This window comes from Ips typographus, linkage group LG9 (genome assembly GCF_016097725.1).
Source record: "Ips typographus isolate SLU linkage group LG9, UJ_Ityp_2.0, whole genome shotgun sequence".
Taxonomy (NCBI): Eukaryota; Metazoa; Arthropoda; class Insecta; order Coleoptera; family Curculionidae; genus Ips; species Ips typographus.
In genome coordinates this window covers 3,764,534-3,780,450 of record NC_138430.1, presented here as the reverse complement: position 1 = coordinate 3,780,450, position 15,917 = coordinate 3,764,534, and the positions used below count along the sequence as shown (strand labels likewise).

The following is a 15,917-nucleotide window of genomic DNA, read 5'->3' as shown; positions in this document are numbered from 1 at the left end:
TAGTAGGTATACTAATAAGTTAGGTATTTCATTAATTTACGTTTTTGGTATATACAGGGTGCCACAGGATTGTGTATAAGTATGGGAATATCGGTAAGAGATACAGAGTTGGTTGAATTATGCCAAAATTGCGAAATTTGGAGTCTAATAATATGCCGTCTTAAAACCGATTACTTCCAAGATTAGACAAAATTTTGAAAATCATCATCATTATCACACAGCCAATCTTGTTCACTGCTGAACGTAGGCCTCCTTTAACATTTTCCATCAAGTGCGGTCTTGTGCTACGCTCAACCAGTTACTTTCTACTCTTCTTAGATCATCTGTCCAACGAGTTGGAGGTCTCTTCCTCGACTTCTTGACGGAGGCCACTCAATCACTCTTTTTGTCCATCTATCGTCTCTTGTTCTTGCTAAGTGACCTGCCCAAGCCCACTTCACAGTAGCTATTCTTTCGACTACGTCTGCGACTTTGGTTCTTTGTCGTATTATTTCATTTGGTATTCTATCTCTAAGGCCTACTCCCAGCATGGAACGCTCCATAGCTCTTTGGGCAACTTTTTCAGCAGATTTTTGTGTGAGTGTTAGTGTTTCAGCACCATACGTCATCACTGGGAGTATACACACAAAAGACCTTTCTTTTCAGACAGACTGAAATTTCTCTTCAAAGGCAGCCCACGCCAGGTTTATACGTCGTTCAATTTCGCAGGTTTATTTGTTCTGTCCTATTTGTATTTCGTGACCAAGGTATTTATAGGATGTTACTTGTTCAATTTCAATTTCACCACCTTCAAATATGATGTTTGGATGGTCAATTCTAACTGATACCAACACAATATCATCGGCAAAGCGCAAATGATTTAAGTTTTCTCCATTTACGTTTATGCCCATATCCCCCCAGTCAATTTTCTTGAAAGCATACTCCAGCAAAGTGATAAATAGTTTAGGGAAAATTGTATCACCTTGACGAAAAAATCTTTGAAAATCACTTTTTTACTTATTTGGTAAAATAACTGACACTTTTGATTTTTTCATTTAATTACCACAGAACAGTTTATGTAATCGATATATGGCAAAGCTCGCTCAATTTTTTCTCGACAAATTACAGTTTTTTTTTAATTGTAGAGTTTAAACAATATTGTCATGTGCACAAATTTAAAAATGATTTATCTTACATATTATAATATGAAGTCAAATTTTAGTTTTCTTCAAAACAATACTACAAATAGAGCTTAACCCTTCTTTATTCTAATTTATACCAGAAATCATTTTTGATAATCAAAACTAAAATGATTATGAGTAACTTAAGAATGTACTATTATAACTAGAATACAGTATTAATAAAAGTAAAACCTTACTAGATCACAAAATACAAATTTCGGCTTTTTTTGCTAAATAAAAATGGTAAAGTATTAAAAACAGTCCTCCAATTTCTATGTGAACAGATGTTTTGAGTAATAAACAAGTTTGGTCAATTCAGTATAAACAATCATCAAAGAAAGCATAGTCAATCAGTTTTCTAATAGTCCATATAGATCTAATACAAATGTTGTTAATTACCTGGGATGAAATTTAATAACAATAGGACCATCCGGACAATTGATGAGTAAAGATTTTGAATCAAGCACTGGTTGTCCCTTCCATTCAATTTTAAAATTTCTAATTAGCTGAAATTAAAAACCGTAAACGGTTCAACCTTTGCAATACTTAATTAAAATATGACTTACTTTAAGCAGCAAGACTAAAATATTTTGCTCCGCCAAATGCCGAGCGATGCACGATCTAGACCCATGCCCAAACGGTAATAACAGAAACGGATGAGTTTTCTGGTATAATTGATGATTTTTCAGCCATCGTTCCGGTTTGAATTCGGTAGGACTTGGGAAATACTTTTCAAGTCTGCAAGATATTTGGTTTTGCGAAACCACAACAGTCTAAAAATATTAAGTGATTACTACAAAAAAAAAAAATTAAAAAACTCAAGTACATTTTCAGGCACTTCATAGTCTGAAAAAACAGCCTTTTCACTTAGAACTCGTCCAGTTCCTACAGATATCGGCCTCAATCTAAACAATTCTTTTAATGTGGCTTTGGCGTATTGAGCTTCGTTCAGTACGTGTTCCGTAATAGGGCTTTGCTTATTAGGAAGCAGTTTACTAGCCTCCTCGAATAACGCCATTTGAACTGCAGGCGCTTTGCTTACATGATATAATAGAAAACTAGTTGTGTAGGTTGCCTAACAAAAATATAGTGAAAAATGATAAAAAGTGTCGCGCAATCACCGGAACTTACTGTGTCAATTCCTGCTAAAAGAAAGTCACACACCATGCCTATGATATCTTTAAAATCTAAATCGGGATTTGCCAAATATTGCTCAAGTAAAGTCGGTTCTTTATTATTATCCTTTTCTGAGAATAGTGACATTTTAAGAGACAGAAGATCAATGGCAACTCTAAAAAATATATTTGATTGTAAATGTTGTTGACTGAACAGAATAGTTAACACACAGCTATATTAGTAAACTATACACACTAAACACAAAATCAAAAATTATTAAAACAGCTTGATTACCATAAAACCATAACCAGTTAGTTGAGTCCCTCTATAAATATAAATAACCTTACTCTTCCATAAACAGTTGAGATTCCTTTAACTTTTTATATAGAGGAGTGTCAAACTTTTTCCACAACTGTGGACCATTATCCAGTTTCAATATGCAGGAATTGGTAACATAAGCTGATCTAATCAGTTTTGAGGTTCTGGAATATTTGTTTAATTCATCCACGGAAAATCCGTTTAATCGTAAATCTAAGGCTGCAAATCCTGTCACTGAAATTTAAATATAAATTATTCCCAATGTCCCATTCAAATTTATTCATCAATACATTCTAAAAACAATCGCGACAACTCTGGTAGACAATTTATACTAGAATTGCGAGATGATATCCGTTCTAGCCATTCCGTAATTATTTCTTCAGATCCTGGCAGAAACTTCTTAACAGATACGGGTCCACTAAGACCTTTTTGAAAGTTTTTTCGAATCTTAAACCAGCTAGGCCCATTTCTAAAAATACCATTTTTTGCATGCCATCCAGTAAAGTTATAAAGATTAGTAACCTTCTGAACAATAAAGTCAGACAGTATTTACTAATTAAACTTACGTTGGTAGTAGACCACCGCTATTATATACATTTGGTCTATCTAGCCTAAACTTCTCAAGAGCTAGATGACTTCTTCTTTGTGGATACTTGCCTTCATGTCTAAACATAATTTCTATATCACTGGGGTCAAAAAGCCAAACTAAACTAACACCTGGTACTATATCTTCTCTTATCACTGGCCCATATTTTAAGTACTTTTTGAATCCATTATGATGGAGTTCACTAAATTTATATTCCCCTAAAATAATATGAAAATTTTTATTTTCCAGGAAAAAAGGTTTAAGTTTGAAAACAATCATTTACAGTTTAGCTTTACCAGAGGCTTTACCTAACCATTTTACATTCTATTACCTACAAACAGGGTGCGTATTCTTGAAACGAGGGAAGGGAACAAGGGAGTTATCAAGAGGAAGGCCTGTAGAATGTGTCAGGAACACGAAACTGTCAGCTTCTTCTGTTACATTCTATCAACACTTCTCTTGAGAATTCCATTCCGTGCTTTCAGGAATTAGGCCCCTGAATCTTTGACTGCTCCTATTTGCCATAAACAAACACCTATCTTGCCTCAGCTTTACTATTTTAATATGACTCAAAGACAATCTGTAGTAAATGCTATTTATTTTTATATTTTATTTATTGAAATTATTATTTAGAATAAAAAAAAAATATATTTTTACTCTACATTACAATCTGCTCTGACTTATCTGCTGCAATTGTAACTGTGCTACTCATTAGTGTCCCACTCACATGTAGAGAGCAGAGCGAATGTGACGTCACAATGACGTAATTTAACAAGTGGTCAAATTATAGTTATGCCAAATTACGTCATCGTGACGTTACATTCGCTCTGCTTGCTCCATGGAGGGTGAAAACAAATTCAGCCTGCAGAACAAAATTGACGCTATGATGACGTAATTTAACTTTAATTAATTAGAAATTTAGGTTGGATGTTATTAAAGAATAACAGTAACAGTAAAGTAAATAACACCCTGGATATGGCTAAATGCTAATAGGCTAATGTGACAGTACTTGACCGGTTGAGGCTAAAATGGCGAATGTACCTGTAAACTAGTCATACAACAAACACAAGCCTATAGTATTGTAAATATTTAAAAAACAGTAGTAAATGACATAATAAACATTTAAAGCACCTTACTAATAAAAAATTGTGTCCCATACTCAGATAAAGTTATAAAAGATATAAAATGCTGCTTACCTATTACTGGTAAATATTTGTGCAAACAACCGATAATGGGCAAAGATTTGGGTCCAGGAATTTCTCGAAAAGTTTTTAAACCTCGTTTAAAAACAGTAGTTACTATTTTTCTGTTATGAATACTCAGAATTTCCATGATTCCGTATGCTGAATGATCTATGGGCAGAAACTACAGGAACTACACAGAAAATGTTAACAAACGAATGTTCACATCTAACGTGGTAAAAGCATTTTAAATTCTAATTTGTAAAAATGTATTTATGCATAGATCATTTGGTATGCCCATTTTTAAATTCTTTTAAGTTAGGTATCTTTTTTTTTCAGCTAAAAAAACAGTATAACATTTATACATCATAACCTCAACGTGTCAAATAAAAACATTAAGTTTTATCACGTGATTTTGAAACTAATTAGTAATTTTATGGTCACGTGCAATCTACTTATTTCACCATAGACGAAGAGATACCGGTTATAAAGAACCTAACCTCTCTTTTTTGTTATTGTTTATCATTTTTAGTTTTTATCAGTATTTTAATGTTCTTATCTGTTTCATACGTACTTATAAACTTAAAACCTCGTTATATCTCATCTAGTATAATCATATGGCGATAAAAATTAAGTGTACTTCCTACATCAGCTTAAATACATCATATTGTAGGCAGTGATAATATTTTTTTAGATTTTAGTCTAGAAAACCTACCATTCAGTAGGTTTAGTTTAAGTATTTTGAGCTAATATTAAACATGAAAGATTCTGAACGGAATCCTGGATGTGAGTTAGGTAAGTTACATTTTAATGCCTATAATATTCACTCCCATGCAATGTCACTACATTTTTAAATTACTGTAGATTTAGGGTGGTTAAACCAGGTGGCTGTAAATCTCAATGGAGTTAATAATCTAGCAAAAAGTTTTGCTGCCAAAGAGTTGAAGAATGAATACCGTGCAGCATGGATTCTAAAAGCTATTACTTTAATAGATTTGACCACATTAGGTGGAGATGATACTGAAAGTAATGTTTCGCGGTTGTGTTTTAAGGTACCTGCAATGATGATGATTTTATAAGTTCATTGTGTAGCAGAGACATGACATTTATAGGCAGCCAGGCCAATTGCAGAAGACTTATTACTAAAACTTGGTTTCAATTATGAGGATAGTAGCCCCATACACACTGCTGCTGTTTGTGTGTATCCTTCTAGGGTTGCAGAAACTGTACAAGCACTGACCAGACTTGGTTATTACAATAAGATAGCAGTTGCATCAGGTAAATTATTAGTTTGCTACAGTATTGTAGAATATGTGTTTTTAAAGGTCCCATAAAAATGATAAGTAGCAACTTGTAACTTTGCAAATACATTTATCACTAAAAATTGAGTATTAGAAAGCAAATTTCAAAGATACTAGAACATCAAAATTAACTAGAATCACATGTATGGGCAGTTATAAAGTTTACATCCTCTGTGCTTCTGTTAGACTAGAACAGTATATTTATAGTGGCAACTGGATTTCCGGCTGGGCAAACACCACTAAAAACCCGTTTAGAAGAAATTAAGTATGCAGTTGAGCAAGGAGCTAACGAAATTGATATTGTAATAAACAGAACTTTAGTATTAACAGGGCAATGGGAGGAACTTTACCGCGAAATTCAGCAAATGAAAGAAGCTTGTGGACAAGCTCATTTGAAGTCAATTTTAGCCACTGGAGAGTTAGGGACACTGAATAATGTGAGATATATTGAATTTTGTTACCTTAAAAAAAATACTCTAAAATCTAACAGGTTTACAAAGCTTCATTGATAGCTATGATGGCTGGATCCGACTTTATTAAAACGTCTACCGGAAAAGAAGCGGTAAATGCTACTCTGTCGTTTGGCATAGTTATGGCAAGGGCAATTAAAGAATATCACCAGAAAATGGGATATAAGGTGAGAGAAAATGTAACATTATTTTCTACTATACATAAAACAATAAAAATGGCGTTGAAAGTAAAATTGTATGTTTCTATCATTTAGGTTGGTTTGAAACCAGCTGGTGGTGTTCGAAACGCAAAAGACGCATTGGCATGGTTGGTGCTGATTAAAGAAATACTTGGCAATGATTGGCTTAATCCTGAATTATTCAGATTTGGTGCTTCAGGTCTTTTGGGTGATTTGGAGCTAAACTTGTATGAATTTGTCACACAACAATATCCGGCACCCCATGAATTTTCCATGGGATGAAAACCTGTTGAATTAAATAAACTGTTTTTAAATGTTACATTTTTTTTGCTTTTTTGAAGTTTTGATATCTTTCAGAAGGTTATAAGTAGGAATTACAAGGTGTTATTAATTCCCCAAAAAAACTAAGATGTAATTAAATTAAAATCATTGTTTCTCCACACTTGTGAAATAGATAAAAAAACTTTAAATTCAGTAATGTTTTGCTTTATTAGGCAATTCACGGTATGAACGTAAACAAACTTGTAATAAAGAGAAATAAATGATTATTGTTAAATGCACTGATCACGATTCTTACATTATTAAGTCGGTGGATAATTTGTTTTGTTCTAGCTGATTTACAAGGAACCTCTGATCCCATTTAGTTTCCGCGTTTTTTGTATAATTTGTACCCTTATACTGTACATTTTTTCCACGAGTTCTTAATAGAATCAATGTAAAAAAAAAGTTATTGGGAGTATTAAACACCGTGAGCGGGAAGTACTTTCTCGAATTTCTACTTTGTGTCAACGCTTACACTTTTGTTCTATTGTTCTAAAACTGTGATAGGTACTTAAATTAAACGGATTAAACTGAGTTTCCTCTATATGTGCTACTTGTACTAACAATTGTCTACAAAATCATTCTAGCAGGTTCAGATTTGTTTGTTGCAAGGTCTCAATAGACGGTCTATCTAGGTTGCGTTGACAAGTACGCATGTTGCAACGAATTGTAGTTACACGCATATTTAGTGCATAACAAATAAAAAAATGCTTTAAATATATTCATGCAAAAAATGTATAGTTTGAACTTTGTACAAGGTTTATGTACCAAATATTTGATATTATTTATATGACAAATTGAAAATTTATAACGTTATACTTTCACCAGCCAAACTATATTGCATAATATGATAGTCATTTGCTGCTCAAAGTCTACAATACTCTATGTCAAACCGATTTTACAAATTTAGCTTCATTTATAACTAAACCCACTTCAAAGGATTTTCATATATTTTAACTTAGTTGTAGAATTTTTTTTTGGTGTGGTTATTGTAAGCCAAAAAAAAATTTGAAAACTGTATTGTTTTCAGAAATAAGTTTGACTAGCGATTATTCACAATGTAATGGAAATTTGTGCTGCTAAATTACTGTAATACACTACTGATTTTTTCTTTCTATCTCATCTAAAATTAGCACGAGTTTCATTCTGGTGGTCACACGCACCATTAAAATTCAATTTAAAATAAACCGGAAGCAATTTGAAACCCTTATTGCAGTTTTTCACATATCCACTGATGGATTAAACGGTGTTTAATCTATTAACGGATTGCGCAATCAGTTGGGTCAACCACTGTAATGCTGAATGCTTATTTACTGTCTAAAACTATTAATTGTCGTGGTTTTCTATAGATAGACAAATATTTCTCAGAGATTTCATTAACTATTTTTCATTGACCGGGTAAATTATTTTTGGTAGGCAATACCACTTTAAAATTGCTTAATTCCAAATAATTTTTGTTTCAAAATGTGCACATTATTGGTTTAAGCAATTAATTTGCATGTTTTACTAGTTTACTCCAGGATCTAAGAACAAACCAAATGATTAGTATGCTCGATTGCCTTCCCAATAAAATATAATTAAATGTTTATAACGCCCTCACATAGAATGAAAAATAAATTACAATTAAATCACTCTTAAGACTCGGATTTAAATTCAAATTATTTAAAAATTTATCATTTGAATGTAATACATACAAATAATATTCAACGTTATAGACGTATAGTTTTCTCTTTTGAGAAAAGTTTATGTGGTCAGAAATTTTGTATGAAATATGACTGTGTAGAACATACGTGTGAATTCTTTATTTTCTCATAAAACAAATTATACATACGTAGTGCATCACTGACCTCTAAAAAAAGATTATTATTTATGTAACACTACGATCACGACTTTAAATCACGATATATTGCTTGAACTCAACCTTGTATTATTTTTTTTGACATTGAATACAAAAGTGAACCCAGGAAGATTTACTTCTATGTAAATGACTCTTCTGTATTATCCAGTGATTAGAAAAAAATTTGTTACCTAATCAGCCATCAACTGGTAACCGATCAAACCTGACAACATTCGCATATACAGTGTGTCCCAAATTGATTTCAATAGCCAAGTTGAGAGAGTATGCTTTCGAGTATTTCTATCGAAAAAAAACTCATAATTTATATAAAATAGGAGAATAACCGCAAACCCAAAGATAACCCACTGAGATTACATTGGTTTATCCTTGAATTACTTTAAAAACAAAGCAAAAGTGCGATTTAAAAGTACACGGATGGTGCATATAACATTTATTATCCAAGACGAATTTGTATATCAGCAAAAACGTAATTTGGTAAATGTTAAAAACAGTGCTTTTGTTTCAAAATTAGGTAAGGATCAACAAACTTTGTTTCAGAGAACGAAAGAAAAAAAGTGGTTCTCTTTTATTTTTGTAACAGAATTCAACATTTCTAATCCTCGTATATGACAGCAAAATATAACTATTTGAACTTATTAATCCAGTGGCCTTTCATACTAAAAAACAAACTATTTTAAATTTGTGTGATACCTGCACCAAGAACAAGAGGAGAAATGGTAACCGAAGCTATTTAAGACACTGTGGAACAAATAGTTTGGTATTATTGAATTGTACCAGTGCTGTGAGAAACGACTTGTGGGTTACTTGTGATTTAAAATGAGTTTAAGATTAGCATTGGTGAGTGGATTAATTTTTTGTGGTGAAATTATGATTTTACGCTATAATCGAGTGCCCAATTTTTCTGGACTAGCTAGACTTAAACTGCAATAACAATTAAGCAATATCTCATAAGAATAAAAACCTACTTTTTGTACACATTAACAACCGAGCAAATAGTTCATTAAAATTCATCGAAGCAAAAACCCCAAACTAATCAAAATTGCGTCCTATTATTTTTGTTGTGTTTTGGACCGATAAGTTTGATGAAATCGATAATATTGTTTTGACTATTTACTAGTAAATAATAATGACAAATTTAAAATAGTTGATTACTACTGCCACACATACCATAATTGAAGGGCTTAATGTGAAACAATGACTGATTTTTCTAAAGGTTACAATAATTTTATTAATATTGTTGTCAACTATAGTCCCATAGGGTATGATGCATTGACATATCTAAATAAAAAAAATAGAGAAGAAGAGAATAGAAGTCAAATATCTCATTTTTACCTTTTTGAGGATTCATTCAATTGTTTCACATTAAGCCCTACAATTGAAGAAATAAAATAAAAGTGACTAGATTAAATCAACCAACAATATTATCTAATACCTATAATAATTCATTTGAAATCAGGAAGTAATATACATATTAGCATATAGAAACTATACTTTTAGATGTTATAACAATAAACATATGCTGGTACTAATGGTTAATTAATTTTAACAAGCAGTCATACATAAACAGCATTAAAAGGACAAAAATACTAAATTTTGACACTAACTTAAAACAATAATGCTATATAAGTGCGAATATGGTTATCTAAAAACACTTGAAAGCCATTTACTGTTTTTTTAATTCATCTTTTAAGGTCGTTATTGATTAACTCGACCCCCATTTTACAATAGATAATGTCTCTGGTGGTATAAATAGCATTGAAAAGTCATTATATCAGATTAAATGTTGTTTATATCATTATTTTATGAAACTTTAACCCTTTCAATACCAGTTATAAAATGGTGGCATTTTTGAAACCAGATAGAGATCGATTAGAACAATAAAAGTGACTGTTTTAGAACTTTTTTTTCTAAATTTTGCGTTGGAAAGTTGAAAAACATGCTAGAGGAGTACTTGCTACAATAGCATTGTGATTTGGTAAAACATTGGAGAAACTTAAAAGTGAAAAATACTTCTACAAACCAAAATGTTGAAAAAAATTACTGATACAAGTTAAACAATACCGAAAATGCAGAAACTGAAAGTGAAACCACTATTCAACTAATAACAAAAAACCGCAAATGTACTTTTTGACGTAATTTGTAACAATATCAAGTGAAAGCAAAACAGATTTGTTCAGTTAAACCTGTCATCTCGTTTTCAAGTTCACTGCTAGACGTTTCGTTTCAATTCGTAGTGAAAGGCAAACGATTAGAAGCATCATCGGTTACGCTAAAATCACTATGCCATGTTATTACATCGTTTGGCAAATGTCGAGGGGCGTAAGATTTGGAAAAACGACAAAGGTTTTGGAGTAGAAAGCGGTGCTTTTAAAATTCTTCTAGGGTTAATGATATCTATTTTATAACGATGTAGGTGGAGACGTAGTTTTGCATTTTGTTAATGATGTAATAAAGCACCTTTTTAGTAAGTAAGTGCCCATGTTGTTGAGTAAGAGCACAAACATTTTCAGTAACTAAATAATCTTAAATATCATAAACACCACCTGCAATTAACACATTTTATGTATAATTAATCTAATAGCATATTCATTAAAATTTTAAAAAAGCTTGTGGTATTTTAAGTGAAAGTTTTGGACAGTGATTAGCAAGTGCATAAAAGTAAACATTGATTTGAATAGATTATACTTGATTTAATACAGTTAATAACAGTCAACTCTGTTAATTTTTACAACTTTCTTCTATTGATGAACAATTGGTTTTTATAAGTTCACCAACAGATACAGGGCAGGGTGTAAAAATAGGTAGTAATTACTTAAAAAAAAAATAATAATTTGTCAAAGGATATAGAGAAAAACCAACAAGCAGCTTCACTGAAAAACTGTTGTAGATATTAGAGCAATCCATCATTTAATTGGATCTAATCAAGAACACTACCCAAGTGTCCTTGTTTATAATTTATTTGCAGATTTCAGTGATCAAGATTTAAAAACAGCTTGTAACATAATTCAAGTATTACGTATTGGTAACATAGGTCAAACTCGTTTTTTCCTTTTAGAGATTTATGCAGTGACTATAATAAGGAATTTCATGCTTACATTAAGAATTGCTTGAAAAAATGCACGACCTGAATTTAATTAACCTTTGGTCACAAATGAGTTTTTGCGCACTGTTGGTTTCAATAATTAGATTGACTAATATGAACACGATCAACAAACGTTTTTTTACCATAATATTGTACCAGATACCTACATACCTTTATTAATTTGGTATGGTAATTTAAACAGAATGCAATAAATCAAATAACCTACCATAATAACAGAAAAAACTACATGACATTTTATTCACCAAACAGTAACCTATAGATGACAATAGCAATTATTCTGGATTCTGGTTTGAGCAAAGGCTAAAGCAGAAGAATTTGACTTGCAATAGTGCTACTACATGCTTTTAAAGAACGCATTCCGGCGCACCTAAATTAGATTTGCAAATATTGCAAAACTGTATTAAACGATGCAAAAAAGAAGAATGAATAATGGTAATCAGAATAGGATAAATAGCCGATTAGAAGGTCGTACGTTATTACCCCATGAATAATACATCAGACTAGTAAAACAACTGAGAAACATAAAGGAAGCGATTTTATCTGCGGAACCCACCAGACATTGTATTTCTTCCAATTCAAGAACCGGTAATTAATTCGTTAATATTAAAATAATTATATGCTGTACGCACAACAATGTAATAAAACTAAAATGGTTTACGATTTTAAACAAAATAATTCATACGGCGTAATAGAGAATAAATTGCGACGACAAGTTAATATGTTTGCTCAAAGTAAGATTATATCATTACTATTTTTTTTTTCTCAGAAGTGTCGAAACCACAATATCAAACAAGGACAAGTGGGAATGCTTCGATACAGGGTGTTTTGCTTAACCAAAAATTGTTCTCCGCACTTTAAAACTAAATGTAAGAAAGGAGCTTTAAAGTTACAAAAAAAAAATATGTAAAATGTCTTTGACAGATGCACTAAAAAGAAAAAAGAAGGCCAAACCCTTAATTGTTGTCTTGTGACGTTTTTCCAATAACCTCTTGTCCTTTGTTGGTTTTATACCCAAAAATACATTAAAATGTTCAGTTGAAAATTGCATTAGACACTGAACCAAACAACACAGTAATTTAGCTACCCAGAGAGGTAGATATAGATAATACATTTATTCGCAATAATCGTTGAAATAAGCATGGCAAAATAAAATAAAAACCTTTTCAACAAATTTTTCTGCTATAAAAGAATTAAGTCATTTTAAACGGTAGGCGAATTGATTGACAAATAAACAACAATGCCTTGAATTTTTATAGATATTACGTTTTCGTAAAAGCAGAAAATTATGTTTATAGTAGTATAGTAGTGCTTTCTATGTTTGGCAGTTTGATTGCAAAAGATACATTAAAATTGTTTGCTAAACCAAAAATGTAGTAACTAATACAAGGTAAAAACACATCAATCATAACATTATTACTGTTTATCAGTCTATAATAAGCAAAAACGTTGTTATTTACCATTCAGAGCAAGTCTGCAGGTAGTATCTAGTTCCGTTATTGAAAAGCTTGTTATATCATATTTCTAATGAAAGTTATGTGCATTCTGAAGCGTTAAAAATCAAATCACTTTCATCAAAGTATAGGTAACATACCTATATCGATAAAGGAAATCCAATTCCCAGAAACGTATCAATTTAACGTAGTTATAATAACTTTCACATTTGTATACTTAGGCAAAGGCGATATAAAATGCAAAACAACTTGTGAAAAATTAATTTAATTTTTGTTTCGTTATTTGACTAGGGATTCTATTTTCCCTTCACTAAAAAGATAATTTTTTATAGTGACGTGAATTAACCATACCTTTTTCTTTTTTAGATCGCTACAGTTGCTTTGGCAACTTTAGCCCTATCGGCATCAATCCCAGAAAAACCAGTTCAAACCTCATCAGAAAGCAATGCTGAAACGTTCGATTCAGCGTCAGTGCGTAACTTGCCACAACAGATGCCTCTAGGAATTCAATTACCAAGAGAGGAACCAAGTGTGCCATTTTACTCAGCACAACCATCGCCATATCTGAGCGTACCACAAGTACTGCCGAACCCTCAACCAAACTTCTACCAAGTGCCAGTTCCCTCTGAGTACTTGACTGCACCAACTGAAGGTTCCTGGAATCCTAACAACGACCCTACATTGTATTTCGAACTGCCTCCATCCATAACGAAAGAAAGTCTGCCAACCAAACAGTTTCCCAAAAAATTCAATAAGGATGTACACCTAAAGATGAAGCCCTACTCGTTTGTGCCCAAACAAGAAATTGTCTTAGAACCTATTAACGAAAATCAGTACATCCAGAAGCAGAAAGACTTATTCAAGACGGTGCAAGAACTGAACAAGAAAGAAAACCAGAAGAATGTTGAAAAAGAAAAGGTACCTATTTACGTCACACAGACACCAGTTAGACAACGAAATAAACTGACATCACCGATAGATAGTAAACCGCGTGCAACAAAATTAAAAGTAGCAGAAGAAATTAACACCACTTTACGGCCAATCAAAAAATTGCGTCCGAACAAAAACGACGATAGACTAAAAAATCACAGAGACTCAAGCGGTTCAGACACGACAATCGAACAACAAACAATAATTGACAGTGAAAAACGCGACTCGAAACAATACAATAAAGGATTAGCACCCCGTATAACTGACTCGCTTGGTATTGCATCGAACCACGAATCGGACAAAAAAGACAGGGTGTTGTTTCACATGGTGGGACAAGACGGGCCGATGAGTTACAAATGGGGATATGACACTGGCTCAGGGTAATTTAGGATTTTTAGAAATGAATGATTCTATTTTTGAGTTGGTTTGACGGGTTGATAGGGGAGCTGGGTTTAGTTTGGAATATACAGAGTGTAAATAATTAAGTGCTCGTATATTTGGGAGTGGTGTGTAGAATCAGAAATCAAATACTCTCACTGCATCTTTCTTCTTCAAAAAGATATTTTCTCGTAGATAATTTATAAAAACCAAATTATTATAGTCAAGCAAAAAGTCACAAAAATGACTCAAACAATTAGCCTATTTTGTCAAGCGCAAAATTAGGTGCTAAACTTTCCTAATTACATAATTTCAAGCCTAATTATTATATATTTGGCACTCCATTAAACGAAATGAATCAAATTTAGTTTTTGCTAAACGTTCAACAAGCTTTTTTGAAAAAGTTAATAGTTGCAATACTTTGCCATGTAAGCGACTTGCCTAAAAACGCTAGTAGCGTATTTACTACATTTGTACAATTTCCTCACTCTCGAAAACTTACCAAGATGGAAAACAGCTTCAAAATTAGGTAGTAACTGTAGTAGTTGTAGTAGTAGTGGTAGTAAGTTTTGGTTCTTGATCCTCTCCCTTATACAGTGTCACCAAATTGGTGTAGCAAAATACATACGCTAACCAAACTGAGTCCTAAGCCCAAATCATTTAGTAAGTTCGGAACAACTAGTTTTGCCTTTTAGACACTAAAAAAGAGTTCAAAACACGTCTCGTCTTTTACAGCCTAGTTGTTGGATAGTAATACCCTACTGTTTCCAAACTTTGATGTGATTTAATCAGGCTGTAAAGTTGTGTTAATACCACAATCAAAACACCCTACTTATTCATGTAAATAAAAGCATGACGCAACCCTGCTTATGATGAAATGTTTGTATATTTTTTTTTAGGCCCAACAGGCAGTTCAGATTTGAAGAGAGAGATAAAGAAGGCATTGTAAAGGGCCAATTCGGCTACTACGACAACGAAGGCAAATTTCGAATGATGAACTACCTTGCACACCCCAAAAACGGTTTTAGCATGGAACCAGCGCCGGAAAGCGAAATTAAAGAATAGTAGAAGTAGTTTAGTTTTTGGAAGCTACAAGAAAAGTGCTTATCGCTTTCAAAATTGTGATTCATGTATATTTGAAGTGAGTGCTCATACGTAGGTAATACACATTAATTACTACATCTTTTTTTAATTTTGCTTTCTGAACGAATGCGTTGTAAATAATAACTACTTGTAAAATACATATTTATGAATGTTAGAATTTGTTTTAAGTGTAATGCAAAGAGATATCTAAAATTACACATGTTTTACTAATAAATTAAATATAGTAAAAGTATACATATTGTGAAGAGAAATATGTACTATAGATTTGTGAGGTATATAATACACATATGTGCAAGGTATTGAAAGTAGCTGCTAGTTTATTGTATTGTCTAATGAATATTTTATAATAACTTTGTCTTATTGTGTCGTTTGTAAACAATTTTACATTAAAATGGTTTCTATTGTTGCTTTATTAGAGTTTTAATCCCAAGACTGAAAGAAACATTATTTGAAATCCTTAT

General features: G+C 32.1%; 3 protein-coding genes across 3 annotated transcripts; 2 read left to right on the top strand and 1 right to left on the bottom strand.

Moving 5' to 3' along the window:
* Nucleotides 1–1,019: 1,019 nt before the first annotated feature.
* dib (Cytochrome P450 302a1, mitochondrial) lies at nt 1,020–4,729 on the bottom strand. The gene is made up of 8 exons (XM_081986684.1): nt 4,377–4,729; nt 3,161–3,398; nt 2,885–3,063; nt 2,624–2,828; nt 2,292–2,451; nt 1,987–2,235; nt 1,727–1,933; nt 1,020–1,666 (listed from the first exon to the last, which is right to left on the bottom strand). The coding sequence occupies exons 1-8, from the start codon at nt 4,510–4,512 to the stop codon at nt 1,556–1,558; spliced, it is 1,485 nt and encodes a 494-aa protein (XP_081842810.1). The 5' UTR covers nt 4,513–4,729; the 3' UTR covers nt 1,020–1,555.
* A 143-nt stretch (nt 4,730–4,872) lies between these two features.
* Dera (deoxyribose-phosphate aldolase) lies at nt 4,873–6,630 on the top strand. Its single transcript, XM_081986691.1, has 6 exons — nt 4,873–5,156; nt 5,226–5,413; nt 5,474–5,639; nt 5,870–6,099; nt 6,153–6,299; nt 6,387–6,630. Exons 1-6 carry the CDS (start codon nt 5,120–5,122, stop codon nt 6,591–6,593), a joined length of 975 nt encoding a protein of 324 aa, XP_081842817.1. The 5' UTR covers nt 4,873–5,119; the 3' UTR covers nt 6,594–6,630.
* Nucleotides 6,631–9,068: 2,438 nt separating this feature from the next.
* LOC145733731 (uncharacterized) lies at nt 9,069–15,866 on the top strand. The gene is made up of 3 exons (XM_081986687.1): nt 9,069–9,327; nt 13,411–14,354; nt 15,252–15,866. Exons 1-3 carry the CDS (start codon nt 9,307–9,309, stop codon nt 15,415–15,417), a joined length of 1,131 nt encoding a protein of 376 aa, XP_081842813.1. The 5' UTR covers nt 9,069–9,306; the 3' UTR covers nt 15,418–15,866.
* The last annotated feature ends 51 nt before the right edge of the window (nt 15,867–15,917 follow it).

What these genes read in the sequence shown, in the direction of transcription:
- dib (XM_081986684.1), bottom strand. Translation starts at nt 4,512, where the DNA reads ATGGAAATTCTGAGTATTCATAACAGAAAAATAGTAACTACTGTTTTT. An exon ending in CAAATATTTACCAGTAATAG is followed by an intron (nt 3,399 to 4,376) that starts GTAAGCAGCATT and finishes ATATTATTTTAG; the next exon opens with GGGAATATAAATTTAGTGAA. An exon ending in GTCGCGATTGTTTTTAGAAT is followed by an intron (nt 2,829 to 2,884) that starts GTATTGATGAAT and finishes TTTAAATTTCAG; the next exon opens with TGACAGGATTTGCAGCCTTA.
- Dera (XM_081986691.1), top strand. Translation starts at nt 5,120, where the DNA reads ATGAAAGATTCTGAACGGAATCCTGGATGTGAGTTAG. An exon ending in GAATCCTGGATGTGAGTTAG is followed by an intron (nt 5,157 to 5,225) that starts GTAAGTTACATT and finishes AAATTACTGTAG; the next exon opens with ATTTAGGGTGGTTAAACCAG. An exon ending in AGTTAGGGACACTGAATAAT is followed by an intron (nt 6,100 to 6,152) that starts GTGAGATATATT and finishes AAAATCTAACAG; the next exon opens with GTTTACAAAGCTTCATTGAT.
- LOC145733731 (XM_081986687.1), top strand. Translation starts at nt 9,307, where the DNA reads ATGAGTTTAAGATTAGCATTG. An exon ending in TGAGTTTAAGATTAGCATTG is followed by an intron (nt 9,328 to 13,410) that starts GTGAGTGGATTA and finishes TTTCTTTTTTAG; the next exon opens with ATCGCTACAGTTGCTTTGGC. An exon ending in GGATATGACACTGGCTCAGG is followed by an intron (nt 14,355 to 15,251) that starts GTAATTTAGGAT and finishes ATTTTTTTTTAG; the next exon opens with GCCCAACAGGCAGTTCAGAT.